The 26,929-nt window shown below is 46.2% G+C and overlaps 2 protein-coding genes across 13 annotated transcripts in view; one reads left to right on the top strand and one right to left on the bottom strand.

Annotated features, from left to right (window-relative positions):
• The window catches only part of SYNE2 (spectrin repeat containing nuclear envelope protein 2), a 328,786-nt gene extending 305,464 nt beyond the window's left edge, over positions 1–23,322 (top strand). For 9 of the 12 annotated variants that reach the window (XM_044924868.2, XM_044924865.2, XM_044924864.2 and 6 more), the window contains 16 exons: positions 3,417–3,604; positions 4,143–4,293; positions 4,659–4,841; positions 6,263–6,400; positions 7,224–7,418; positions 9,306–9,588; positions 9,925–9,993; positions 10,892–11,031; positions 13,925–14,039; positions 14,745–14,947; positions 15,958–16,158; positions 17,110–17,238; positions 18,243–18,434; positions 19,146–19,229; positions 21,770–21,819; positions 22,268–23,322. In XM_044924868.2, coding sequence (XP_044780803.2) covers positions 3,417–3,604; positions 4,143–4,293; positions 4,659–4,841; positions 6,263–6,400; positions 7,224–7,418; positions 9,306–9,588; positions 9,925–9,993; positions 10,892–11,031; positions 13,925–14,039; positions 14,745–14,947; positions 15,958–16,158; positions 17,110–17,238; positions 18,243–18,434; positions 19,146–19,229; positions 21,770–21,819; positions 22,268–22,490 — 2,544 coding nt within the window. In that variant the 3' untranslated portion in view covers positions 22,491–23,322. The remainder of the gene's footprint in view (positions 1–3,416; positions 3,605–4,142; positions 4,294–4,658; positions 4,842–6,262; positions 6,401–7,223; positions 7,419–9,305; positions 9,589–9,924; positions 9,994–10,891; positions 11,032–13,924; positions 14,040–14,744; positions 14,948–15,957; positions 16,159–17,109; positions 17,239–18,242; positions 18,435–19,145; positions 19,230–21,769; positions 21,820–22,267) is intronic. The other 3 variants (XM_025295394.3, XM_044924866.2, XM_044924867.2) reach the window with 3 other exon arrangements.
• ESR2 (estrogen receptor 2) overlaps positions 18,203–26,929 on the bottom strand; it is a 73,112-nt gene continuing 64,385 nt past the window's right edge. Inside the window, exon 10 of the mRNA XM_044924875.2 lies at positions 18,203–18,470. The gene's annotated coding sequence lies outside the window, so the exon portion shown is untranslated. The remainder of the gene's footprint in view (positions 18,471–26,929) is intronic.

The following is a 26,929-nucleotide window of genomic DNA, read 5'->3' as shown; positions in this document are numbered from 1 at the left end:
ACTGCAGCCAGGCTCCTCTGTCCGTGGAACTCTCTGGGGATTGAACCCAGGTTTCCTGCATTGCAGGCAGGTTTTTTACTTTCTGAGCCACCAGGGGAAGTTCTAGGGGAGGACCCGTGTGTTTGCCTTGAGTTCCTAGACGCTGCCCACGTTTCTTGGTCCATGCCTCCCTCCTCCATCTTCAAAGCCAGCAACTTTGCCTCTCTCTCTGCCTTTCTCCCTCCAATTGTCTCTACTACTCTTAAGGACCCTTGAGATTCCATTAGACCCACACAGAGAATCCAGGATAATCTCCCTGTTTTAAGGTTGATTGGCACCCTTAATTCTCCTTTGCCGTGTAACCTAGCATAGCTACAGTTCTGGGGATAAGGACCTGGTTCTTAAAATGCAGATATTCTGCCTACCACAGATGTCCTGAGGAAACCTTTAGTATTCTTATTTAAAATAAAAAAAATTATAACTTAACCTAGACCTTAAATGCTCCACCAAAACCAAAAAATGTGTCACACACAAAAAAGTATGGGCCATTAGAAAAAAACTTTACCTGTGTCTCTGCCACTAACTTAAATATAATAAATTGCTTGACTACTTCCAGAAATAAGACCCAAGCTTGAGATCACCTAGTCCTACCTTCTGCAGAAGCCCTCAGGCCCCCAAAGTGATTAAGAGCCATGAGGTCCCTGGACCCTCACTGTAATGTCCTTGGGAGCCTGATGCAGAAAGGGTCAGACCTTACAGAAGTCTTTTTGCTTCTCTTCTTTATGAGAAACGCTTTAGGTAGTAAGGGTTGTGTTTATTCCTGTAGAATATGTATCATCTTCAAAATGCAAAGGAAGCAATGGCCACCTCTGTGACATTTTTAAACCATGAACCACTTTCACTGAGTTTTCAGCATTTCTCTCCAGTTTTCTTTGGCTTCTTGGTTCTCTGTGGAGGTGCCTGGTGGTGGCCTGGGGGGGTTAATTATCCTGCACCCTGTAATTACCAGCAGTCCCCTCCCCAGTGGGTCATGTCAGCCTTCTGCAAAGCCCCCAAACCACTCCCCAAGACCACCCTGCTGGACTTGCTTGACACCCCCAGCGCCTCCCAGGAGACAGTCTGGAGCCACTACCTGGGATCCCGTAACACACCCCGTGATTTTTGCCCTCTCTCCCTGGTTTCCCTGTTTTCTGCTCTTTATTTCATCTTTTCCTGGCTCCTCGTGTGTTCTCGCTCTTCCCAGCTGCATTCTCGGCCCTAGCTTCCTGCCTCCCCCATCTGCCTTAGCCCTTTTCCAGCTCTAGTGCTCTGTGCCACCTGCTCAGGAACAGAAACACAAAGCAGACAGGCACCCGTGTTTCCAGAATTGCTGGCAAAAGTCTTTCACGTGGCTTTAGGATGCTTCTTAAGTTAGATTCATCTCTGCATTTGAACTTGAGACCAGGGGCCTCACCACAGGCGCTAGTTGTGGGATACCTCAGTTTGCAAAATGTCTCTTGTCTAGGACTTCACTGGTTTGTGTTTTAAAATAGAGTCCGCTTTTTATTTTATACTTTACAAGATGACTAGTGCACACTACAGTTGGCCATTTTGTGGTGTTTTAGAAGTTTGGGAAATTTTGGAAAACTTGGGGCTCCTTTTTTGCCAAGATGTTCATGGTCTTTTATAAAGCATCGGAGAGCCCGTTTCTTGCCATCATCCACCCTTTATATTAATCAGTTTTCTTTAGCTGTTTCATTCAGTATAAGCTGAGTAGAAAATGTAACGGCAAAGAGGCTATTAAAATACATGGCATTTATGTTTATCCATAGACTAGACTTTCTCAGTGCTTTTCAGTCAAATCCTACCAAGCAAGGTCAGGGGCAGGTACCATTTTTGAAAGGTAATTGTCAGTATTATTCATTTCGCACCAGCATTAAGATTCCTTTTCTGGCAAAACAGTTAAAAGGGACTTATCAAAGTCCCTTATCAAGCTGTAAATTTTAAGAAAGCCTGTGGCAGTTCTGTGAACTGGTGAGAATTCTTAAATCTGAAATTCTATTAAACCTAATAAAGCTAGTCTTCCACTGACCCCAAGATGACTTCCCCCTTTACAGCATCTCAGACATTTGTCCTAGACTGCAGAGCTTAAAGAAAATCACCTGCACGTCTCTTTTCATAGGACATATGGTGACGAACTAAAAAAAAACACATTTTCTTCTGAATGTAACTTTGAGGTACCCATTGTTCATAAGTTAGGATCTGTGTTGAGAACTGCTTGATTTAAAACTTGATTTGAGTGTTAGCATTTTGTTCCCACCTGGACACAGCATGAGACAAATGTGCATTTATCAGAAGAAGAGTAGGAAAACATTAGTCCTATCTAGTAATCCAGTCATAATCTCCAAAATTTTTAAATACTGAGATGATCTGGAATAAACTTCAGGCTGCCTTTCTGTAGACAATGGTAGACACTGTTTATAAAATAATCCCTCTTAAAATGAACTTTGTTGAATCCAGGGAACTTTTTGTTGAATCCAGCAGTTTATTTCACTTTGTCTATTTCTCAGTGTAGTTTGGGTAGTAAGATGAGTGGCGTCACCTCATGTCAGTTATCACGGAGTTTGGATACAGGAGAGGACTAACTCATCCAGAATAACAAGACAAACAGGCTGCTCACCTCGCCCTCACCCAGCCCTGCCCTTGTGTGCCGAAGCAATACTCCCTGGGTGATAACTGAAAATGCTATGTTTATTCTTAAACAAGTTTTCCAGCGACCATGAGCTTTCTCTTGGTGAGCCTTCATTTTCCTGAATCAGCAGTGCTCTCCCCATCATGGGACAAGACCCCAGAGACCCCGCCCCCACCCCCATGAGTTAGAAGGCAAAGTCTCTACCCCAAATTCTCCGCTTGGGCCCATGGAGCCCTAGGACGTGCCTGTGGGGTGGCTGTGGGCACCATGCCGCTGTGTGCACGATTTGGGGGGTGGACTGTATAAGATAGCACAGTACTCTTGGTAGAGTTAAGAATCCTGTGACCCGTAAAAGGTTAAGAGTTTGTGTTGCTGAAGTCTTAGGTCCTGTTCAAGATAGTTTTCCAAGGAAGACCTCCCGAAAGCCAAATCTAAACTGGAGGTCCTTGAGGTTGGATGGTGTGGAGTAGATCGAAAGCCACCCCAAAGTCTGGGGTGGTGGGCTGTCAGGGAAGGGGACCCCCATTCCTTTGCCTCCTTCACCTAGTTCAACACCTTCAATCCCCTGGTTGCCCACAGATAGGCCTCCTGTCAGGTGCTGTAGCACAGGGGTTGCACAGAGGTGACTCGGCCTGTATTGCAGAGTCCCAGGTGGAAATACACACAGGACTGTGTCCCCTAGGCTGGAAGGAGGGGGCTCCTTCAATGCCAGCCCTTCCACCGCCACCTCCACCTCACAGTGCCTCCTCCTCTCCTGTTGTTGCAGGACCTGCAGCGAGACATTGAGCAGCACAGCGCAGGGGTGGAGTCTGTGTTTAACATCTGTGACGTCCTCTTGCATGACTCGGATGCCTGCGCCAACGAGACCGAGTGCGACTCCATCCAACAGACCACCAGGAGCCTGGACAGGCGCTGGAGGAACATCTGCGCCATGTCCATGGAGCGGCGGATGAAGTAAGGGCGGAGCTGTCCCGGGTGATTTAAGTGTGGTCCGCCCACTCCATGTTCCCGTCTGACCTATGTAACAGTGCCCGTGTTCTGTTAGCTTCACTGAGGGACGTGCTGAGTGCTGGCGGGGAAGGCTCAGTAGGTGTGGCCAGTCCTTATTAAAGAAATCACTACAGGAAAGCATGATCAGGGTCATGTCTCTCCCTGGCTCTGCTGTGTCTTGGCTGTAACTGCGGGTTACACTGTACTGAAGTGTCCCAGCTCTGTGTGGTGGAAGACGCCGGTCTCCTGTTGGGTGACCACTGTGAAGCTGGAGTTCGGAAAGGCCTGCTGTTCCCAGAAGGAGGGTGTCCTGACCACGAAGTGATGTCTCTGGTTATTTTCTGGAAGGGGTACCAGAATCACCCCCACCCCCGCCACCCCCAGACATTTAGTACCAATGCATGGGGCCAGGGCTGGAAGTGGGACCAGTCAAGGGAGAAGAAGCTGTACGAAAGCTCTGATTGGAATAGGCAGCTTGCATTGAGTTCTTTCCTTCCATTAGAATTGAGGAGACGTGGAGGCTGTGGCAGAAGTTTCTAGACGATTACTCCCGCTTTGAGGACTGGCTCAAGGCTGCCGAGAGGACAGCGGCCTGTCCGAATTCCTCCGAGGTGTTGTACACAGTTGCCAAAGAGGAGCTGAAGAGGTTTGAGGTAAAGACCCAACCTCCCCCCGCCCCCCAGCCGCACCTTCCAGCCGGTGGTCCTGAGAACCAGGAACTCGCAGGGCTCGGGGATGGCTACAGGGTCTTCCCATGAGTGGCAGGTTTCCCCACCCCTAGTCAGGGCTGCCCAGTCTGTATCAGCTGCTCCAGCGACTTTGCAGGGCATTACTGATTTATGCTAACCACCCGGCCATGACCTTGAAAGGGTGTTCCCTGGTAGCATCAAGAGAATGAGTGAAGCTAGTGACTCATGCCTTTCCTTTGGGGATGGACACTTGAGGCAGGTGGCCTGGGGCCTGGAAGGGGTGTCCTGGTGCCCTGGAGTTGTGGCACTGATGTTCCCCCCTGCTGCAGGCCTTCCAGCGGCAGATCCACGAGAGGCTGACTCAGCTGGAGCTCATCAACAAGCAGTACCGGCGGCTGGCCCGCGAGAACCGCACCGACACGGCCAGCAAACTGAAGCAGATGGTGCATGAGGGCAACCAGCGCTGGGACAACCTCCAGAAGCGGGTCACGGCCATCCTGCGGAGACTCAGAGTAACCCCCTCTACGTCACCGGGTCATTTGTAGATGCTGGGGGGTGTGGGAAGCTGATACTTGATATCAGTCAGGCTTGTAACAAAAGCAGCGGGTAGAAGGTGTCTCTTGAGGCCTAAGCTGTCTTAACATTCTTCCCGCAGAGCCTTCCCCTTTGTCTAAACCCAAAGCTGCCATGAGAGCTGCCAAAAAAAAAAAATTTTTTTTTTTTTTTTTTAAAGAAGTCATTTGCTTCAGAATAGGCTTGAACCTCTTTATGGGATTTGTGTTACCAAACACATTGCTTTTTTCAGCTTCTGTCACCCCCAAGGGTGACACCCACACTGCCCAGGGTCTGGGGCACCGTCATCACTGGGTCTGGTGAAGGTACCTCTTAATCTCGGAAGAGGCCCACTTTGCCCATCTGCCCATGTGTCCTGTTGGCTCTTGCACTGTGAGGGGATGGACAGAGCCCCCTCTGTTTTGGGGGTTGGGGACAGTGACTGTTCTCCCAATTTTAGAGCAACTGATGAACCTCAAATGTTGGGTTTGGTTCTGGGGTATAAACGGTCACCTTAGGGTTCTGTAACTCCTAAGACATCATATGTCAGCGCTTTGTGAGTCCAGGTGTAAACGGACAGGACCGGTGTGGGTGGTGGCTGCAGGAAGTAATTTTAATCCTTGATTCTATTCTCAAGGCAGAGCACTCTTAAAGCCATTCTAAGAAAAGGCAAATCTGGGTGTGTGTTTTATTTTTTTTTTAACCTTCTCAGGGAGAAGAAATTGGCTAGCTTTTCAGACACCCCCTTGTGTTAATTTCTTTATCTCCTGCTAATTTGACTGTGACCAGCCAAAGCCTTCACTTGGCACAGCATTTGTCTGAGAATCAGCTGCCTGTCTATGAGGCAGTAACCCGAGAGGCCTCCTGAATTGGAGGTGATAAATCTGGGTTTTCTTTCTTTGAGGAAAGACACTCGGAATTGTATCAGTGAAGGCAGATCGGGCACTAGTCCAGGTTCAACCCCGAGATGGGTACTTTTCCATCTTGAAAAAAGTTCCCATAGAAAGCTAACAGGTAGAAACAGGCGAATGCCTGGCCTGGACTCTAAGGGGGTTCCTCAAAGGACAGACTAGGAAAATCACTGACGTAGACTAGAGAATTGTAGGATTTCCAATGCTGAAAGAACCTTAGAGATCATGGTCAACATTCCCACACCTCATTTACCAGCAGACACTGAGACTCAGAGAAGTTAGGGGGCTTGTTGGTATAACAGCCAGGACCAGACCCCAGGCTCCTGACCCCACAGTGGTCCCCCTGCCTGCTGAGTGAGCCTCTGGGGGTACCCCAGGCTCCCCTTCCCCTGTGCTGAAAGTGACCTTGCTGTCTGCCTGAACTCCTGTTCTGCCATCAACACAAATGTGACCTTCTCCCCCTTTTGTAGCATTTCACCAACCAAAGGGAGGAATTTGAGGGGACCAGGGAGAGCATCCTGGTGTGGCTCACGGAGATGGACCTACAGCTGACCAACGTGGAGCACTTCTCAGAGAGCGATGCTGACGACAAGATGCGCCAGCTGAATGTAAGGCCTGCCTCCCTGGCTCCTCCCCACAGAGCGCACCCTGTGGAGAGCTGGCCAAGTACAGACTCCACCTGACACCCTGAGAGCAGATTCCAGAGCTGCAGGAGCAGCCAGACCGCATCCACCTGCATCCTGCCAGGTTATCACGAGCAGGCATACCATTCCTTACAGTCCAGGGGTCATTGGAACAAGGCCCTTCGTTCTCTTCGTCATTTATAATCGTCCAAGGGGAGAACACTCCTGAGGTGCCAAAGAGAACTTCATTCATAAGATGCTGTTTCTCCAGCACTCAAGTCTGAGTACACCTGTGGGCTGAGGCAGGACGAAACTCTCCCTCAGGAGCATGGGATGGACTGGGAGGCTGGGATTGACATACACACACTGTTGATACTATGTCTAAAATAGATAACTAGTGAGATCCTACTGTCTAGCGCAGGGAACTTGACCCAGTGCCCCTGGTGACGTAAACTGGAAGGAAACCCAAAAAAGAGGGGATATGTGTATGCACATAACCGAGTCACTTTGCTGTGCAGTGGAAACTAACACAACATTGTAAAGCGACTATACTCCAATAAAAATATAAGTAAATAAGTTAATAAAAAAGAAACAGTAAAACCAGGAACAGACACTTCTCACACCCAAAAGCAGTAAATGTGCATTTGTGCCAGACCTTTAGAATTATTTTAATTGGAAAAGTCCGTGCCCAAAAGGGGGAAGAAAAAAATGTGTATGATCATTTTAAATTCTTAACTCATTATAGTCACTTAGTTCAAAATTGATGAAGCTAGAGTTTGAAATCCTTTCTTCTTCATCCTCTAAATAGGGTTTCCAGCAGGAAATTACGTTAAATACCAACAAGATTGATCAGCTCATCGTTTTTGGGGAGCAGCTCATTCAGAAGAGCGAGCCCCTGGACGCCGTGCTGATTGAGGACGAGCTGGAGGAGCTGCACCGCTACTGCCAGGAAGTGTTCGGCAGGGTCTCCCGGTTCCACCGGAGGCTCACCTCCCACGCGCCGGTAAGGGCACCGCCCCTCCCACAGGGGTTCTGGGCCACCCAAAGCCGATATTTGACTCCACTTTTTTAATACTTGTTTATTTGGCTGCACTGGGTCTGAGACGGGCACACAGGCTCTTTAGTTGCAGCATGTGGGATCTAGTTCCCTGACCCCAGGGATCGAGCCCCGGGCCCCCTGCAGCAAGAGCGTGGACTCTTAGCAACTGGACCACCATGGAAGTTCCTTGACTCCACTTTTAAAGACTGGGAAACTTACCATGTTATGGCTAACAATAGTTTGTTGTTTAAAAAAAAACAACCGTGTTTTTGTTTTATTAAAGTGTAGTTGCTGTACAATATTATATGTCACAGGTGTATGGTATAGTGATCCACAGTGTTTCAAAGTTATACTCCATTTATAGTTATTATAAAATATTGGCTGTATTCCCGTGTTGTACAGTGTATCCTTGAAGCTTGTTTTTACCTAATGGTTTGTACCTTGTACTCCCCCTACCCCGATGTTGCCGTCTGCACTACCCTCTCCTCACTAGTAGCCTCAGTACTCTGTGTTTGCGAGTCTCCTTCAAGAAGCTGAGTTGAAAAATGTTCTTTCCACTCTTACTAATATAGAACCATACTTACTGAGGAGCTGCTATTTCTCAGTGGAAAGGATGGCCCTCCTGCAAGTTCTTGTTCCTCTTACCTGTTTCCCACGGGTTCCTCAGCACAGAGCTTCTCTGGCCTGTGTCAGTACCCCCAGGATATGATGATAACTGTCCTGGTTTTGCTTCTGGCAGTAACTTGGTGATGTATCGGCCTTTTCCTGTATCTTAATATTTGTGCCTTTCTAGTGCTTTATTCGGAGAAGGCAATGGCACCCCACTCCAGTACTCTTGCCTGGAAAATCCCATGGACGGAGGAGCCTGGTAGGCTGCGGTCCATGGGGTCACTAAGAGTTGGACACGACTGAGTGACTTCACTTTCACTTTTCACTTTCATGCATTGGAGAAGGAAATGGCAACCCACTCCAGTGTTCTTGCCTGGAGAATCCCAGGGACGGGGGAGCCTGGTGGGCTGCCGTCTATGGGGTCGCACAGAGTCGGACACGACTGAAGCGACTTAGCAGCAGCAGCAGTAGCAGTGCTTTATTCTCACCTTTGAAGCACCAAAGGCACCAGCTTTCCAAAAAAGTTGTGATGTTTCCCTGGAGAGAGGCGCCTCTGGAACGTTCAAGTGGAGTCAAGGCCATTATTTACAGCTCACTGCCTCTGCCAGAAGTTTCACTGGTGACCACTGACCAACACGAATGGCCACTTTTTCTATCTTTATGTCTCCAACTGGCCAACTTGAAACAACTTCTTTAAAAATTACCCTCAATTCCTTCATTTTATAACCATATAGTCATTTTTCTCTATATATACAATTACTACAAAGTAATTGTAACATAGGGGAATAAAATTCTGTATTTGGAACAGTAAGATTGGGGGATAAGAAGAAAGAGCCTGGTGCATGATGTTGTGAATTTCCTTTTAGAACATGCTAATGGCCTTTAAAATTGTTTTTTAATTTTCTGATTCTTAGATGAACCTACCATTAACCATCAATGAAACTTTGTCCTTCATTTCCTTATCTTCTATATATTTAACTTAGATGATCAAGTTTCCGGTTTTCCGAGGAAAGAAGGTAGAATTTTGGAAACTATGGATTCTGGGTCCCACACTTGATAGTCTAAATTGGAATAACCACAGGCAGGGCCTGGGGACCTGATTCTTTTCAAAGTCTCCTCAGAAACACTGGTGATGGCCATTCTCAGGAGCTGCTAGTTGGGCAGACTTAGCTGCTAACACTCCTCATCATGCCAACAGGCTATGATTTGGTTAATTCTGAAAACTGGACACCCCTGTTCTAGGGCTTGGAAGATGAAAAGGAGGCCTCTGAGAACGAGACAGACGTGGAAGACCCCAGAGAGATCCAAGACGACTCTTGGCGTAAAAGGGGAGCAAGTGAGGAGCCCTCATCCCCACAGTCCCTTTGTCAACTGGTGCCCCCAGCGCTGGGGCCCGAGCGCTCTGGCTGTGAGACCCCTGTCAGCGTGGACTCCATCCCACTGGAGTGGGACCACACAGGCGATGTGGGGGGCTCCTCCTCTCACGAGGAAGATGAGGAGGGCCCCTACTACAGTGCGCTGTCAGGTATGGACCCAGGCGGCTAAGTTCTTAGCGCCCGAGCCACACGCCCAGCTCTTGGTAGTCAGAGTGCAGCCTGTGGTTGACCAGACATCCTGTGGCTTCCTGTGTCTGTCCTGCCTACCTCTGACCCTGAGAGCTGGCAGTTCCTCTCCCCCACCACTACTTTGGATGGTCAGGAGTTGGCTGAAAAAAAAAAGTCCTGTTTTTTTAAATCTTTTAAATAAAACAGATGAAGGATAGTTACTTTTCTCCTCCAGGTGACAATGTTTCTACTGTTTTAATACTTGGACATTCATCTACAGCGCCTGCAGTGAGGAAAATGACATTGTTCTTTTTCAGATATAGAAATCCTTGAAAATCCTGAGGCATATCTTAAAATGACCACAAAAACTTTGAAAGCGTCTTCTGGTAGGCCCCTGCCCATGCATGTGTCTCAACATGGCGGCGTCCTGTGGCACGCACTGCATCCTAAACCTCGCTCCCATGTCGTGTCTGACCTCTGCCTTCTGTGGACACCATGCGCCTTGGTCCTCGCGTCATGGTGTATGCGCACTGCCATACTCACACATAGCTTCGTGCTCCATGCAAAACCCTCCAGACCAGAGCAGTCTCCACACCATCCTTCTCCTCCCCCTCAGGCCCATGCGGAAGGGAATTCTTCACGGTGCCTTTTAAAATTTTTCTCTCCATCTAACTCAAGTCCTTTGGCACTGGCCAAGCTTTCTTTAGGGTGGCTTGGTTTGGAACTACTACCTTGCTTACGGTGATATCCTGGGAAGAGGGTGGGGGGTGAGGGTACCGCTGCCTTTGCCACAGGAGAAGACACCTTCGTCTCCCTGACTTTCAGCTCTGCTCTTCCTTCCCTGCCCCATCCCCACCTGCAGTGGTTGGCTAGAGCCACGAGCGCCCCTGGGGTCCTTGAATCTACCCTGATGTTCACTCTTCCTCGCACTCCTGAGAGATCTTCAGTTCTCTCGGCCCCCAGACCCAGCCTTGCTGCCAGCGCCCCTGCTACTAGGGCCCCCGGCTCCAAAAGGCCATTCATCTCACAGCAGATCATGTTTGTTGTGCTCCATCGTGAACCCACCTAGTGGAGACCCAGTGTTGCTCAGTTGCATGAGTCTCATTTCATCCCCTTCTGGGACATACTGATGTTTTGCAAACATGCATGCTTTGCAAGGAAAGCTGCAGAACTCATATTATACTGTAACCCGATGCCACGTTACCCGTGACCTTTTTTGTGTAACTAAATATGAATCCTTTGGTTGGAGAGAATGGACTGTCACTTGCCATTCTTTTGTTTCAGGCAAATCCATTTCTGAAGGCCCCTCGTGGCATGTTCCTGACAGCCCTTCCTGTCCCAAGCGTCGCTACAAACAAATGGGAGGTGACAGGAATGTTCAACCCATCCCCTCTGATTCCAGCACCCCTTATAAACCAGCCTATGTAAGTCTTGACCCCACTGAGAGTATAACCCATGTCCATGAGTTACAGTTAAAACTTTTAAAGAGAGAGAGATTTTGGTGTATACTGCATGTTCTCACCTGCCAGGCATATTTGGGGTTGGTTTTCCCATGGTGACATATTTAATGAGGACTCTGGCACAACTGACTAGACTTAGAGATGGGTGTCTGGCCAAACACCGTCTTTGAGTGCTGACATACAATGACCGTGGTTATTACTGTTGAGTCAGTCATCTGTGCAAACAGCAGAGAAGCAAAGTGGTGGCCTTTCTGAGCTGTTCCTGAGCTCCCAAAGCTTTGATATATTCACCTTGACTATGGTAGGTCAGCTGGTAAAGAATCCACCTGCAATGCAGGAGACCCCGTTTCAATTCCTGGGTTGGGACGATCCCCTGGAGAAGGGATAGGCTACCCACTCCAGTATTTTTGGGCTTCCCTGGTGGCTCAGTCGATAAAGAATCCACCTGCAATGCAGGAGACCTGGGTTCAGTCCCAGGGTTGGGAAGATCCCCTGGAGGAGGGCATAGCAGTCCACTCTAGTATTCTTGCCTTGACAGAGGAACCTGGCGGGCTACAGTCCATGGGGTTGCAAAGAGTTGAACATGACTGAGTGACTAAGCACAGCACATACATTCTAGTCAAAAAATTGTGACTTCCTATTCAGAAAGATGACAGTGTGCAGTGGTAGACAGAGGATGAGCTGGTTGGATGGCATCATCAACTCAGTGGACATAAGTTTGAGCAAACTCTGGGAGATAGTGAAGGACAGTGCTGCAGTCCATGGCATCGCAAAGAGTCAGACACAAGTGAGGGACTGAACAACAAATAGTAGACCTGGGTTTGATTCCCAGCCGTATGAGGAAATTGCACTAGGGCTGTAAACACTTAAACTTACCTCTGCAAGTCTTCCTTACCTGAAGATAAACCTACCTTACATAGAGTCAGAAAAGGAAAACAAATATCATATAATATCACATATGTGTGGAATCTAGAAAAATGGTATAGATGATCTTATTTTCAAAGAAAAAATAGAAACACAGACATAAGAGAACAAAGATATGGACACCAAGGGGGAGAGAGGGTATGGGACGAATTGGGAGCTTGAGATTGACATTTACACACTACCATGCATGTGTTTTAGTCGCTCAGTCGTGTCCAACTCTTTGCAACCCCATGGACTGTAGCCCACCTGGTTCTCCTGCCCATGCGATTCTCCAGGCAAGAATACTGGAGTGGGTAGCCATTTCCACCTCCAGGGGATCTTCCCAACCTAGGGACCCAACCTGGGTCTCCTGCACTGCAGGCAGATTCTTTACCATCTGAGCCACCAGGGAAGCCCCCATGTGTAAAATAGATAAATAATGAGAACCTACTGGATAGCACAAGAAACTCTCCTCAGTACTCTGTGGTGATCTAAATGGGAAGGAAATCCAAAAAAGAGGGGATATATGTATACATATAGCTGATTCACTTTTCTATGTAGCAGAAATTGACCAAACATTGTAAGGAACTATACTCCAATAAAAATTCATTTAAAAACAAAAATCTACCTTACATAGTTGCTGCTAGGATTAATGTGTATGAAAATATAAATAAGGCCCTCAGAAGTGGTCACCGGCATTATCATCACTACTGTATACGGTTTGTTGTTTTTGTTGTTCTACTGGTGACTGTTTCTTCTTAGTTACATGTTCCTCAGGCAACATAAGTCCTTGCCACGCTCTGGTCATGCAGCTGTTGGGGGCCAGCCAAGCCTAGGATTTAATGTTGGCCCCAGATCATTCTCAGTATTGAGAATTAGTGACCAGCAAGTCGAAATTAAAACGTCTCATACATTTTTAGTGTCATCTCTTAGGGGACCCAAAAAGTGATATGAGCATCACTAGATTCATCCTCAAAGTCCCCTTTGCATGTAGGAGTGCATGTTGCTAGACAGCGGAGAAGATTCTGCCTAAACATGGTCAGAGCCTAGTCATTTGATAATGGGTTGTCCATACCCAACTCAGAAACTCTTCAGCAAGCAGGTAGCATTTGAACTCTGTCCCTTTGTGCTGCACAGTAAGACCCGATGGCCCCAGGGAGAGACCCCCGCACCTCACTTTTTGCTTTGCATCCAGGGCATGTGGTGTGGCCTCTGCAGGTGACTATGCTTGTGTTCTTACCTGCCCACTTTCAAAAGCACAACCCTTTTTGGATGTGTCTGCAACCACAAATCTGAGGGGTTTTTGGCTTTTTTTTTTTTTCTCTTTCATTCCACACAAGTAGACCATATGGACACAATCCAAAAAACATGACTTTTCTAAAAAAGATACGTTTATTTTGGGGAAGGCCTGAGGTAACAACGCAATCAGCTCTGTGATAACAGAAGAGTCGGTGTATGCACTGAAAGGAAAAGGTTTGTCCCGGAGGGCCCTAGTTGGAGATTTGTGCTCTATTTCCGATTCCTGGTGATGATAATGCCACCCAGTTCTACAGAGTGACTGGGAGGGATAACGAAAATTTTGTAAAAAACTGTGCAAATGTAAAAGTGCTAACACAGCACAGTCTGGTAAGCTCAACAATTGTTTGGTCTTTTTGCACATTTCAATAGGGGAGCATTAGGAAGCCTCACATTAAATCAGGCCATTCTGTTCCCAACATTGACCTCTCACCTGCTTCCCCCTCCCTGGGCCTTTGATGAGACTTTATTTTTGCCATCAGTTCTGCTCCTTACAAATGCTACCCATACACGTAAGTGCCTTTGCATTACCAACAAGTTACCCTTTGAAGGAAAGGGCTCCCATATCTTCATTTCTTACCTGTTACTATGAACCAAGACAGTCTTCAGACAGCCTTTAAAATTTATAGATGGTAACGTAAAAATTGTCTCATTCTAGGTAAAACTGCTGCTGTCTCCAAGGACTGAAGGTGGCAAGGAAGATCCAGGGGTTCTGACTGGCAGTGCACAGCAGGAAGACGAAGACCTGGCCGCCCTCACTGGTCAGCAGCCAGGTACAGTTAGATCAGGCAGTTGTTCAGAGGCAGAGACTATGTCTTGGGTTGGTTAGACATTTACTCTAAGTCTCTGCTCAACAGACCAATTACCTGATTCACCAAACTTCTAAACTTGACCTAGAGCAGCCAATGTTATTTTAGATCCAGCTGACTTTTATTTATGAACAAATTCCTAGGCTATTCACTTTACTTTCACAAGTATTCTTAAAATATTGACAAAATGAGCCTCATATGATGAAGGGCCTATTTACACACAAGCAAAGTCATGTAGGTGCAAAGATCAGACATGAAGATGATGATCAAAGTGTGTGTCAGGTGTCTCCTTTTACCGTAAAAGTAATGACTCAACTGACACTAAGTCAAGTTCATAGCATTGACCTGATCACTCATGGACAGGAGGACAGAGCATCTTAAATACATGATGAACTGGAGTGTTGAACATGAGACCACAGAGCATCTTGGCAACATGTTGGGCCTCCTAGCCACTCCGCACCTTGTCCCAGGCCCTGTGAGAGTACACTGCACAGGCCTTGAACCAGAGCGGAGGAAACGTGCTGTTCCACACTCGGGGGAAGTGCTAACCCCGGGCCTCCTGCAAGGAGCATCGCCTCCAGGTTTTATCACCGTGACCCTGAATTAGTTGGAAGCAGAGAAATCTGTTTGCATTATTGCTTCTTTTTATTGGCGGCTTTTTTGTTCCAGGTGCCTTTGACAGATGGGAACTGATCCAAGCACAAGAACTTCACAATAAGCTCAGAAAAAAACAAAACCTGCAGAAGCTGAACTCTGATATCAGCAACATCACCCCTTGGCTGGAAAAAACTGGAGCAGAGCTGGAGACATTAAAGCTGGCAGAACCTCCCTCTGATATGCAGGAAATGGAACTCCAAGTGAAGAAGCTGAAGGTGAGTGGGAGTGTGGCAGGGAAGAGGGCTTCAGAATGCACATGCAGACACTGGCTGTGTGTACAGCACGTCAGATCTGCTAGCTGCGTCGGGGGTGGCGTGCACGCAGCGTGTGCTCAATAGTCTCTCCTGTTTCACTTCTGTAACCAGCAAGGAGACGGATGAAGATTTGTATTTTAATTCAGAGGAGCATCTCCAAATGATCCCAAAGCCCAGAGCTCTGATCTGACTGCAGAGGGAGCAGTCCTAGACTCCCTGGACTCTAACGGAGGCACCAGTGGCCGTGGCAGGCAGTTTAGAAATACCTTTCCAAACTATGTGCAGGCAGCACTGGGGGTGGTGTTGAGGGTGGGGCGGAGGACGGCTTACCCACTGACAAATTCTGTAGCCTGATCTGTAACTCAGATCAGGAGTTACAGCAGAGCTGGCACCCAGCCAGCCAGCCCTGGCCCCACCAGACCTAGCCCTAGGAGAGGGGTGGTTTGAGCCCTGCACTTTGGGGGTGCTCTGCACATGAGCCTGGTCTCCTAAGAGGACCCAGGATAGGAGTTTTGGGGTCTCCAGGCAGTCTTCACATTTGTACTATTGTTTTACTTTGTGCCTTGATATATCAGGGGTTACCATTCATTCTAAGTAGTAACACTTTTGTGATACCTAAGAGGCAAACGCTGGATAGCTTCATGTGTTTTACCTGGAAGGCTTTTAATCTGATCCAGAAATGTTATTAAGCCAAACAGAGGTCAGGGGGTCCATTCATGGCCCTGGTATAGCTGGTCCACCAGGAGACAGGCTGCCGCCCTGGGCCTGGTCAGCTGGCCGGCCAAGTTGTGACCTTGTATGGCAGCTCCCTCACCTGATGCCTCTCAGCCAGTCACAGGCCACGCTGCTCTGGTATCCGGGGCCAAAGCTCGGAGGACTGTCTGGAAGATCTGTTCCCCACAGAGGTTCAAAATGAACCCCATATCACCGTTTTCAGAGTGCCTGACCCAGCCTTTTCCCCTCTGCGGTAGGAGATACTGAAAGCCTTTGACACCTACAAGGCCTTAGTGGTCTCCGTCAACGTGAACAGCAAAGAATTTCTGCAGAGCGAGAGCGCCGAGTCCAAAGAACTCCAAGATAGAGTCGGCCAGCTGACCCTGCGCTGGAACACGGCCCTGGGCGCGGTGGAGAGCTGGAGAGAGGGTTTGCGGCGGTCGCTCATGCAGTGCCAGGTACGCCGACTCAGCACCCAGCCAGTGCCCAAGGCCTAATCCGGGGCACAGCCAGGCCCACGTGGGCGGGAGAAGAGGTATTTTTATCGTCGTCAGGCTGCTCTGGCACAGCCAAATACAGCTTGTGCTTAAGAAGCATGTGCTTTACCATTTGTCTCTCAAGAGGCCCACCTGCTGTCTTCTAGATACCTGATGCTCACCCTGCATTTCCCACTCTGCCACCCAGGCCCACCCATAGTATATGGGTTCCAGCAAGCATTCCAGTAGGTTGGAAATGTCAGACCAGCACTGCACCGTGTCTGTCCTTTTGCCAAGAAGGCTGGATAGCAGAGTGATTTAGAGATCTGGCCTTGGAACAGGGAGCAGCTTAACCCAGCTCTGTAGCTTTAGTAACTGTGTGACTGTGGGGAAAGCATTGAACCTTCTAGACCTCAGTTTTTTCATCTGAAAAATGGGGATAATTCCAGTGCCTACCTCACAGGGTATTTTCTACAACTCCACATGTGTAACCTTGGCCCAGCATCTGACACATAGTAAATGGCCAGCCCGGGTTACCTCTGGCCCCATCTTAGAGAACAGGAGCCCACCACCGAGCCCACGTGCAGCCCTGTCCCTGGGCCATAGTCTGTTCAGTTGAGAGGTCTCCCTTGAGCACTGAATCAGCACATTCATTGAGTGATTTGTGTGGGGCATGCTGACACCCACCTTCCAGCTCACACTTTGCACTTGGCAGAGTTCAGCATGCCTCCTGGGACATGCCGAGTACTTTCCTGTCCTGCTTTCCCTCCACTGGGGGGGCCCTGGCATCTAGTTTAAATCTGGCCCTTTTAGTCACTGAAAAAACCCAGAAGAGCAAGTGCTGTTGATGGATTATCATAGTAAGCTGCTTCCCAGCACACCTGCCTTCACAGACTGAGAAAGGGCAGTGCTCTGATGTCTGCTGTTTTTAAGGACTTTCACCAGCTGAGTCAAAGTCTGCTGCTGTGGTTAGCGAGTGCCGAGAGCCGGCGGCAGAAGGCTCATGTCGCCGACCCGGAGGCAGACCCCCAGGTTCTCCTGGCGTGTCAGGAAGAACTCGTGGTAAGTTTCCTCCTAAGGGACCCTGCGCTACCACTGGCCTGTGCAGGACCTCAGGACCGAGTGGCCTCACCTGGCATTTCTGGAAACTGTCCACTGGTGTTCCACCCTCATGTTCCGGTTGGCATCCCTCCGCCGAAGTGGGATGAGCGCAAGGGTGAAGCACCGTGGTCCAGAGCAGGAAGTCTGAACCACTGTAGAACTGGGGCTATAGGCGTTTAGCAATATCCTGGGAACCTTAAGGCCATTTAAAGTCTTTCTCCCTTGTGAATAGAGCTCATTTGGGAAGAAATGCGGTGTTTGGTTGCCCTGCAGCCCTGGTGAGCTCTATGAATTTTCTATATCCACACACATAGTCTTTTTCCTGGTGGGTAGTTGTGTTTGTGTATATTTCACTAACAAGTGAAGATGAGACCCATATATTCTCACTTGCACTCAGGGTGACATTTTTATCCATGTATTTGTATGTGGTTTAATATTTTAAATTTAATTGAAATGCTGGTCATTGTTTAAAAAATATTTTTTGTATTAAAATCTTTGTAAAGCCCCACTCTCCACAGCAGTGGACTTTTAATTAATTAGACACATTGTCTAGTGGCTACCACTTGAGACATCGAGCAAGACAATACAAGCAGATTCACTTGATCCCTCTCTAACCATAAGCTGCACTCTCTCAATTTACCTACTTTAGATTTTCTCTCGACTTCCTGCCATTACTGGATGAGGGCCTAGTCTTCCCAAACCACCCTCTCACTCATTTCCTCTAATTTCCCCAGCATCACGTCTCCAGAATGACAAGGAATTGGAAAAAATAGGGATGGAGTGTGACCAACTTGCTATCTAGATGATGCCAGGCTTGGGGACCAGCAAATAGGAGAAAGGGGTGGTTCTGGATGAGCACCAGCCACCATCCATCCCGGAACTTTCCCAGCACTGAGAAAGCTGCTTCCAGCCACACACGCTTCCCTTTTGATAAGCAACTGTTTTACATACTTTTTTATTCCTAGCAACTGGAAAAGGAGCTAGTGGAACGTCAACCTCAAGTAAATTCCTTACAAGAGATTTCCAGCACCCTGCTTATCAAGGGGCATGGAGAAGACTACATTGAGGCTGAAGAGAAGGTCCATGTTATTGAGAAGAAACTCAAACAGTTACTTGAGCAAGTGTCCCAAGACTTAGTGTCCTTGCAGCGAAGCCAGGTGAGTCTCCCTGTGGCTCTTAAGTATAGAATTGTCCTGTTAGATGCAAACGGAAAAGCTGTGTTACGGCCCTGCGAGTGGAGGGAGGAGCCCTGCCCCTCTCTGCCGTGTGAACAAGTTATGAAAGCTCTTTAAAGTCGTTTTGTCATCTATGAGGAGGAGCTGACAGCAGTACCCATCAGTGTGGCTGGGGGCGTGTGGAAAACAAGCCCAGTCCCTGCGACCTTTCTGCCTTCACGCCCTCACTTTTCTCACGGGACAGTTCCTGGTCCTCTCACTGTCCTGGCCGCTCTCTCCTCACCACTCTCTGATTTGTCTACCTTCTTCTCTAAACTGTGATTCAGCCCAGAACAGGTGACTCACCAGATGTAGAGCAGCCCCTCCCCTCCATCCCAGAGTACACCTCTCCTCCTGTGCAGCCCAGATCACATGGCCACACTATTACACCACGTGGCCAGCTGTCTGTCCTGCTCATGGGGGCTGTGGGTTTTTAATGCATGTGACTGGCCTCACCTTGTTTACAGTCCCTCTAGCCTTAAGAAAGGCCATTTCAGAAGCAGGGAGTGAGCACACTAGAAGAGCCCCCCCTTCTAGAAAGATCAGAGTAGGGGTGGGGTGAGCAGTACAGTGAAGAAACTACAGGAAGCACGTTCTGTGCTCTTGAGACTTTTCAGAGCCTTCCGTTTCCCTGAACTCTTGTGTGGATTTCAGAACCCAGACTCACCTCTGCCCAGCGTGGACGAGGTAGACCACGGAGAGCCTCTAGCAGCATCTGCGCCAGCTCCCCAAGCCAAGGTGAGAGCCCCTTTCCACAGGGGAACCACACTAGTTACTGTTGAAAGTTACTGAGATGACAGGGACTTGGACCTCCAAGCTCCCTTCCAGTATTTCACAATAGTGCAGATTTCTGCTTCAATCTGCTGATCAGTGGAGTGGCTTACTCCAAAGATTTGAGGGGGAAAAAAAAAACTTTTAAAGACCTGACTGAAAGGCTGTCCTGTGCTCAGTACTCTTCCCTGGGATTGTGGAAGTCGGCAGCCCTCCGGGCACTGCTGAAGGGGCTTCTCGATCTCTCCATCAGCAACAGCTCAACAGGCTGGAAAAGTGATACTCTTGCTAGTTCAACCCAATATTTTCTTACCTCAGAGAGTAATCTCAAGCGTATTACTCTAGGGTTTTCTATGTAGAGGACTGCCAAGCTTTTGAGACTAAAGACTCCACCAGAAAATTACTAGAACTAATCAATGACTATAGTAAAGTTGCAGGATATAAAATCAACACACAGAAATCCCTTGCATTCCTATACACTAATAATAAGAAGACAGAAAGAGAAATTAAGGAAACAATTCCATTCACCATTGCAACAGAAAGAATAGAATACTTAGGAATATATCTACCTAAAGAAACTAAAGACCTATATATAGAAAACTATAAAACACTGGTGAAAGAAATCAAAGAGGACACTAATAGATGGAGAAATATACCATGTTCATGGATTGGAAGAATCAATATAGTGAAAATGAGTATACTACCCAAAGCAATTTATAGATTGAATGCAATCCCTATCAAGCTACCAACAGCATTCTTCACAGAGCTAGAACAAATAATTTCACAATTTGTATGGAAATACAAAAAACCTCGAATAGCCAAAGCGATCTTGAGAAAGAAGAATGGAACTGGAGGAATCAACCTACCAGACTTCAGGCTCTACTACAAAGCCACAGTTATCAAGACAGTATGGTACTGGCACAAAGACAGAAATATAGATCAATGGAACAAAATAGAAAGCCCAGAGATAAACCCACGCACATATGGACACCTTATCTTTGACAAAGGAGGCAAGAATATACAATGGATTAAAGACAATCTCTTTAACAAGTGGTGCTGGGAAATCTGGTCAACCACTTGTAAAAGAATGAAGCTAGAACACTTTCTAACACCATACACAAACAAACTCAAAATGGATTAAAGATCTAAACGTAAGACCAGAAACTATAAAACTCCTAGAGGAGAACATAGGCAAAACACTCTCTGACATACATCACAGCAGGATCCTCTATGACCCACCTCCCAGAATATTGGAAATAAAAGCAAAAATAAACAAATGGGACCTAATTAACCTTAAAAGCTTCTGCACATCAAAGGAAACTATTAGCAAGGTGAAAAGACAGCCTTCAGAATGGGAGAAAATAATAGCAAATGAAGCAACTGAAAAACAACTAATCTCAAAAATATACAAGCAACTCCTACAGCTCAACTCCAGAAAAATAAATGACCCAATCAAAAAATGGGCCAAAGAACTAAATAGACATTTCTCCAAAGAAGACATACAGATGGCTCACAAACACATGAAAAGATGCTCAACATCACTCATTATCAGAGAAATGCAAATCAAAACCACTATGAGGTACCATTTCACACCAGTCAGAATGGCTGCGATCCAAAAGTCTACAAGCAATAAATGCTGGAGAGGGTGTGGAGAAAAGGGAACCCTCTTACACTGTTGGTGGGAATGCAAACTAGTACAGCCACTATGGAGAACAGTGTGGAGATTCCTTAAAAAACTGGAAATAGAACTGCCTTATGATCCAGCAATCCCACTGCTGGGCATATACACTGAGGAAACCAGAAGGGAAAGAGACACGTGTACCCCAGTGTTCATCGCAGCACTGTTTATAATAGCCAGAACATGGAAGCAACCTAGATGTCCCTCAGCAGATGAATGGATAAGAAAGTTGTGGTACATATACACAATGGAGTATTACTCAGCCATTAAAAAGAATACATTTGAATCAGTTCTAATGAGGTGGATGAACCTGGAGCCTATTATACAGAGTGAAGTAAGCCAGAAAGAAAAACACCAATACAGTATACTAACGCATATATATGGAATTTAGAAAGATGGTAACAATAACCCTGTGTACGAGACAGCAAAAGAGACACTGATGTACAGAACAATCTTATGGACTCTGTGGGAGAGGGAGAGAGTGGGAAGATTTGGGAGAATGGCATTGAAACATGTAAAATATCATGTATGAAACGAGTTGCCAGTCCAGGTTCGATGCATGATACTGGATGCTTGGGGCTGGTGCACTGGGACGACCCAGAGGGATGGTATGGGGAGGGAGGAGGGTTCAGGATGGGGAACACATGTATACCTGTGGCGGATTCATTTTGATATTTGGCAAAACTAATGCAATTATGTAAAGTTTAAAAAAAAAAAAAAAGCTTGGCAGGAGGACAACCTAAGAAACATGTATAACTTAAGAAAGAATGTTTTATCAGTCACAGAACTAAATTATCTTCCATTTACTAATTGGATTATTTTTATCCAGCAGTTCGAAGCAGAGAAAACTGCAAAAGAGAAGAACAAGACCGCCAGCAGGTAACAGCATCACAGTAACAGTGGGTTCCTGCCCTAAACTCTCCCGGAGCAGGCTTGCCAATGCCTCTCTCAAGGTCTTTGTAGAAACTGCTTTTCTACCATTTAGAAGGAGAAGGAAATGGCAACCCACTCCAGTGTTCTTGCCTGGAGAATCCCAGGGACGGGGGAGCCTGGTGGGCTGCCATCTATGGGGTTGCACAGAGTCAGACACGACTGAAGCAAGACTTAGCAAGCAAGAGCTAGGCTTCTCTTCCGTGCCGGGTCCTAGTTTCAGAACTTGGAATCTTTTAGGTGCAGCATGCTGGCTCTAGTTCCCTGACCAGGGGACAAACCCAGGCCCCCTGCATTGGGAACACGGAGTCTTAGCCAGATCTTTACACAAGCAGGGGCTCAGGTGATGGGAGGTCTCCGGAAACTCCCAGTCAGCTCTCACCTCCTCTGTTGCCAGGGTGCCTGGTCCCGCTGCCCCCGAGAGCTCCAAGCCCCAGCGCTCCTTCCTTTCTCGGGTGATCAGGGCAGCGCTGCCCCTCCAGCTGCTCCTGCTGTTGCTGCTCTTCCTGGCCTGCCTGCTGCCCTCCTCCGAAGAGGACTACAGCTGCACCCAGGCTAACAACTTTGCCAGGTCCTTCTACCCCATGCTGCGGTACACCAACGGGCCACCCCCGACATAGAGGCCCGGCCTGGCCCACAGTGCCACGCCACCAGCCTGTTGACTTGGTGTTCACCCTGTGAGTGACTCTGAGCACTGGTCCAAGGGCCACCAGCTGTGGATACCTCCCTCTGGGCTTGACTTGGGAGAGCTCTCTCCAGACCCTGGGCAGCAGTCACTCCGGGCAGTTTGGCAAAGCTCAATTGATTGGATTTGGGATCTTTGGAAACAGCAGTTTCCTGAAGAGCCAAGCACTTTGTGAATTCTGATTTGTCAAACCACATTATTAAAACGTAGTGAATATGGTCAGTGAACAGTAGTATTCATCACATAGTATATATATTACAGAAACAAGCAGATTCCACCTTGGAAATGGTTCAGAAACTCACACACCCTTGGCTGATTGATTGAAACAATCATATTTAAGATGTTTGTTTAGAATTAATTTTACTTCAATCAGCAGCAATCTTGAGCTACAGGTTATAAAACCAAAATGATCTGTTCAGTACTTAGGTCTGCTCTTTATACTGCTTTAAATTTTTAAAGAAATTATATTGCATGGATGTGGTTATTTGTGCATATTTTTTAACAATGCAGAATCTGTATGAATAATGTAAACTTTGATTTTTTAAAAACAAATTTTAGCTTGAGCTTTTTTGACTAATGTACAGTAAATGCCAAACCGCTGACTTGATAGGGACATTTTTGTAAGTTAATTTTATAAGACTTTTTCACACTTAAAGTGATGCTTCAGGTTTTAATTGTTTGACCATGGGGGATTGGTGCAGAAACTTGAAGCTGTTTGTGGTATGTACAACTCAGATGTTTCTCATTAAAACAAAACAAAAAAGCCATACCTTTGTCATAATGGATTATATTTACAAAGCCATTAAATGTCATGCGTAATCCTCCATAGAGGAAAAAATATTTTAAAAATATTTGAGGGGATTTATGGGTTTTACTATTTTTGAGCTAAGATTTATATTCTACTGTTTCATAGGGGAGATGAGGGCAGCACAAGTTGGATGTGAAAGGATCATTTCACTCAGATTTGTTATCCCCAGCTCCCTCCAGAGCCAACCAACACATAGTGTTTAATGAATATTAACAGACAAAGCCATCTGGCTTTCCTGCAATTCCAGCACCACCATCTATTTCCCACCCAAACGAAGAGTGTAATGGTAAGTTACTGATCCAAATGGAACAGAATAGAGAGCCCAGAAATACACCCACACACTTACGATCAATTGATCTTCTGCCAAGGAGACAACAATATAAGTGGGAAAAAGTCTCTTCAGCAAGTGGTGTTGGGAAAGCTGGACATCTGCATGTAAGTCAGTGAAGTTAGAACACACCCTCACACCAAGCACAAAAAGAAAACGGCTTAAAGACTTAAGACATGATCCCATAAAACTCCTAGAAGAGATCATAGGTAAAACATTCTCTGACATAAAGGGCACCAGTGTTTTCTTACGTCAGTCTCCCAAGGCAATAGAAATAAATAGAATCTAATCAAACTTAACCAGCCTTGGCATAGCAAAGGAAACCGTTTGACAAGAAGACAACCTACAGAATGGGAGAAAGTATTTGCAAACGAAGCAGCCAACAAGGGCTTCATTTCCAAAATATACAAACAGCTTGTACAACTCAACAACAACAAAACCCAATCCAAAAATGGACAGGAGACCTAAATAGACATTTTTTCAAAGAAGAAATACAGATGGCCAATAGGCATGGGAAAAGATGCTCAACATTACTAGACAAAAGCAAATCAAAACTAAACTGAGGTACCACCTCACGCTGATAGCCGTCACCAGAACGTCCACAGTGCACCCCTGAGCTCACTGCAGCACCTCACGATAGCCAGCACATGGAAGCGACCTAAATGGCCATCAACAGAGGAAGCGGTAAAGAAGATGGGGGGTGTACACACACACATGTACACAGTGGAATATTACTCAGCCATAAAAAACAAAATAATGCCTTTTGTAGCAACATGGATGGACCTAGAGATTCTCACACTGAGTGAAGTAAGAGAACGACAAATATGATATGGCTTATGTGTGGAATCTAAAAAAAGCTACAAATGAACTTATCTACAAAAACAAAATAGTTACAGATTAGAAAATAAGCTTAGGATGAATTGGAAGATTGGTATTGACACCTATACACGGTTATATATAAAACAGATAACTAATAAGGACCTACTGTACAGCACAGGGAACTCTGTAATGACCTATATGGGAAAAGAATCTAAAAGAGAATGGATATATGTATAACAGATTCACTTTGCTAAACACCTAAAACTAACAACATTGTAAATCAGTTATGCCTCAGTAAAAAAAATCAACAAATAACAAATGCTGGAGAGGGTGTGGAAAAAAAGGAACCTCCTACACTGTTGGTGAGGATGTAAATTGGTGTAACCACTGTGGAAAATAATATGAAGGCTCCTTAGGAAGGCTAAAAATAAAGTTGTCAGCCACCCCACTCCTGGGCATATATCCAGACAAACTATAATTCATAAAGATAAATGCACCCTTGTGTTCACAGGAGCACTATTCACAGTAGCCAAGACATCGAAACAACCTAAATGTCCATCAACAGATGCATGGATAAAGGAGATGTGGTGCATATATGCAATATCACTCAGCTGTAAAAAACACCACCACCAGCTGCAGCAACATGAATACAACTTAGAGATTATCATGCTGAGTCAAGTCAGAAAGAGAAAGACAATATGGTATCCCTTATATGTGGAATTTAAAATGTGACACAAATGAACCTACCTATGAAACAGAAACAGAATCACAGACAGATAACAGACTGGTGGTTGCCAAAGGTGGGGTTGGGGGAAGGATGGAGTGAAAGGTTGGGGTTAGCAGACATAAGCTTTTATATAGAGAATGGATAAACAACAAGGTCCTACTGTATAGCACAGAGAACTATATTCAATATTCCATGATAAACCATAATGGAAAAGAATAGTAAAAAAAAAGTTACTGATCCAGTTGCTTAGTTACCTGGTCCTAACCTGCATCTCTTGACACTCAGGAGATACAGGGACTTGAAGCAACCCCAATACTGCTCTTCTTCTCTGCAAAGCACAAACCTCAGGGGAGCCAGGGCAGCTTGTCAGTAGATGAAGCCCAGACTTCAGCGCTGGTGGCCCTGCTGTGGCTCAGACACTCCAGGACGTGCGCAGTTCACCAGGAGCTTTGCGTAAAGGGACCAGCTAAAGGGACTCTGTCTTCATTTTACCACGCAACCTCCAAGTCTCTTCTAACTCTAAAATAATTCATCTCTTTTCAAAGATTACAATAACCCTACAGGGAAATTTAAGTGAAAATATTACCACCACTTTTTCTTTAAGTTTAGAAGGTCACGTCCTAAACTGACGCATTGCATACCAGGATTTTTATATTCGTGAGCTGCATTTTACTTGCTCACACAGTGCCTTCGTTCATAAATCACAAGTGTGAAATTAGCTGACTAAAGATTAAATTGCTGCTGTTTAAAAAGTCTTCAAGGTTAAGTCAGAGATTCTTAACTCAATATGTAAGCATTTTGTTTCTGTGCCTTTTTCCCGGAAGAGTGTCTGATTTTCATCAAATTCTTAAAGAGCTCTGCAAACCTAAAACAATAGAATTCAGAATAGATTGGGAACACTGATGACTTAGCCTAATTATCGAAAGTTCTTATATTCCCAACAAATACATTTCTAAAACCAAAACTATGAAAAAAAAAAAACCACCACTTTATTTAGCTTAGGTCACATTAAACTTCTTTCTGCAACAGTTCCATAGACATTAAAGGCACACAGCAAAGAAAAAGTCATACCTGGAGGAATGGAAAGCAGATACCAAAATCTGCTTTCACACAACAGCAAACATTCATTTGTCAAAAGGCCCATAATTAAAAGCCTGCTTAATGGTACAAAACATTCATCTGGAAAAAAAAAAATCATAAATTATAGTGGGCTCTGAAGTACACAGGATCATCAAATAACAAAGTTACAGGACCTACAGTCATGGCACTTAGACATCCAGCACAGAGAGACGCAGCAGCACAGACCATAGGATCACAGGAGCTGTTCAGGGCTAGCATCATCAGACCTTGGTCCTTCCCATAAAGGAAGTCCACCATCCCATAACACTGACTGGCCCCACAAGTAAATAAGCATTCAAAAAAAAGAAAAAGGATCCTTGATTCCAATTCAACAAAAAGGGTTATAAGGGTAACACTGCAGAGAATGCACATCTTCCAGCTGCCACGGGAGCTCAAGTTCCAGCAGCTTGGAGAGCTATACGAGTAAATGCATGTGTTTAAGTGCTGCAGTAGACCAGACTCAGTGAGGAAGCATCGGTGCCTAAAAGGTGTGAGAATTTTACACAGGTAAGTTTGCAGGGAATCTACCTCACAAAAATAACATCTGGGGAATAGCGGCAGACAGGAGGAGGT

The sequence above is a fragment of the Bubalus bubalis genome, chromosome 11 (assembly GCF_019923935.1).
Source record: "Bubalus bubalis isolate 160015118507 breed Murrah chromosome 11, NDDB_SH_1, whole genome shotgun sequence".
Lineage (NCBI taxonomy): Eukaryota > Metazoa > Chordata > Mammalia > Artiodactyla > Bovidae > Bubalus > Bubalus bubalis.
The sequence above is the reverse complement of the archived record's forward strand: the minus strand, read 5'-3'. Positions and strand labels throughout refer to the sequence as shown.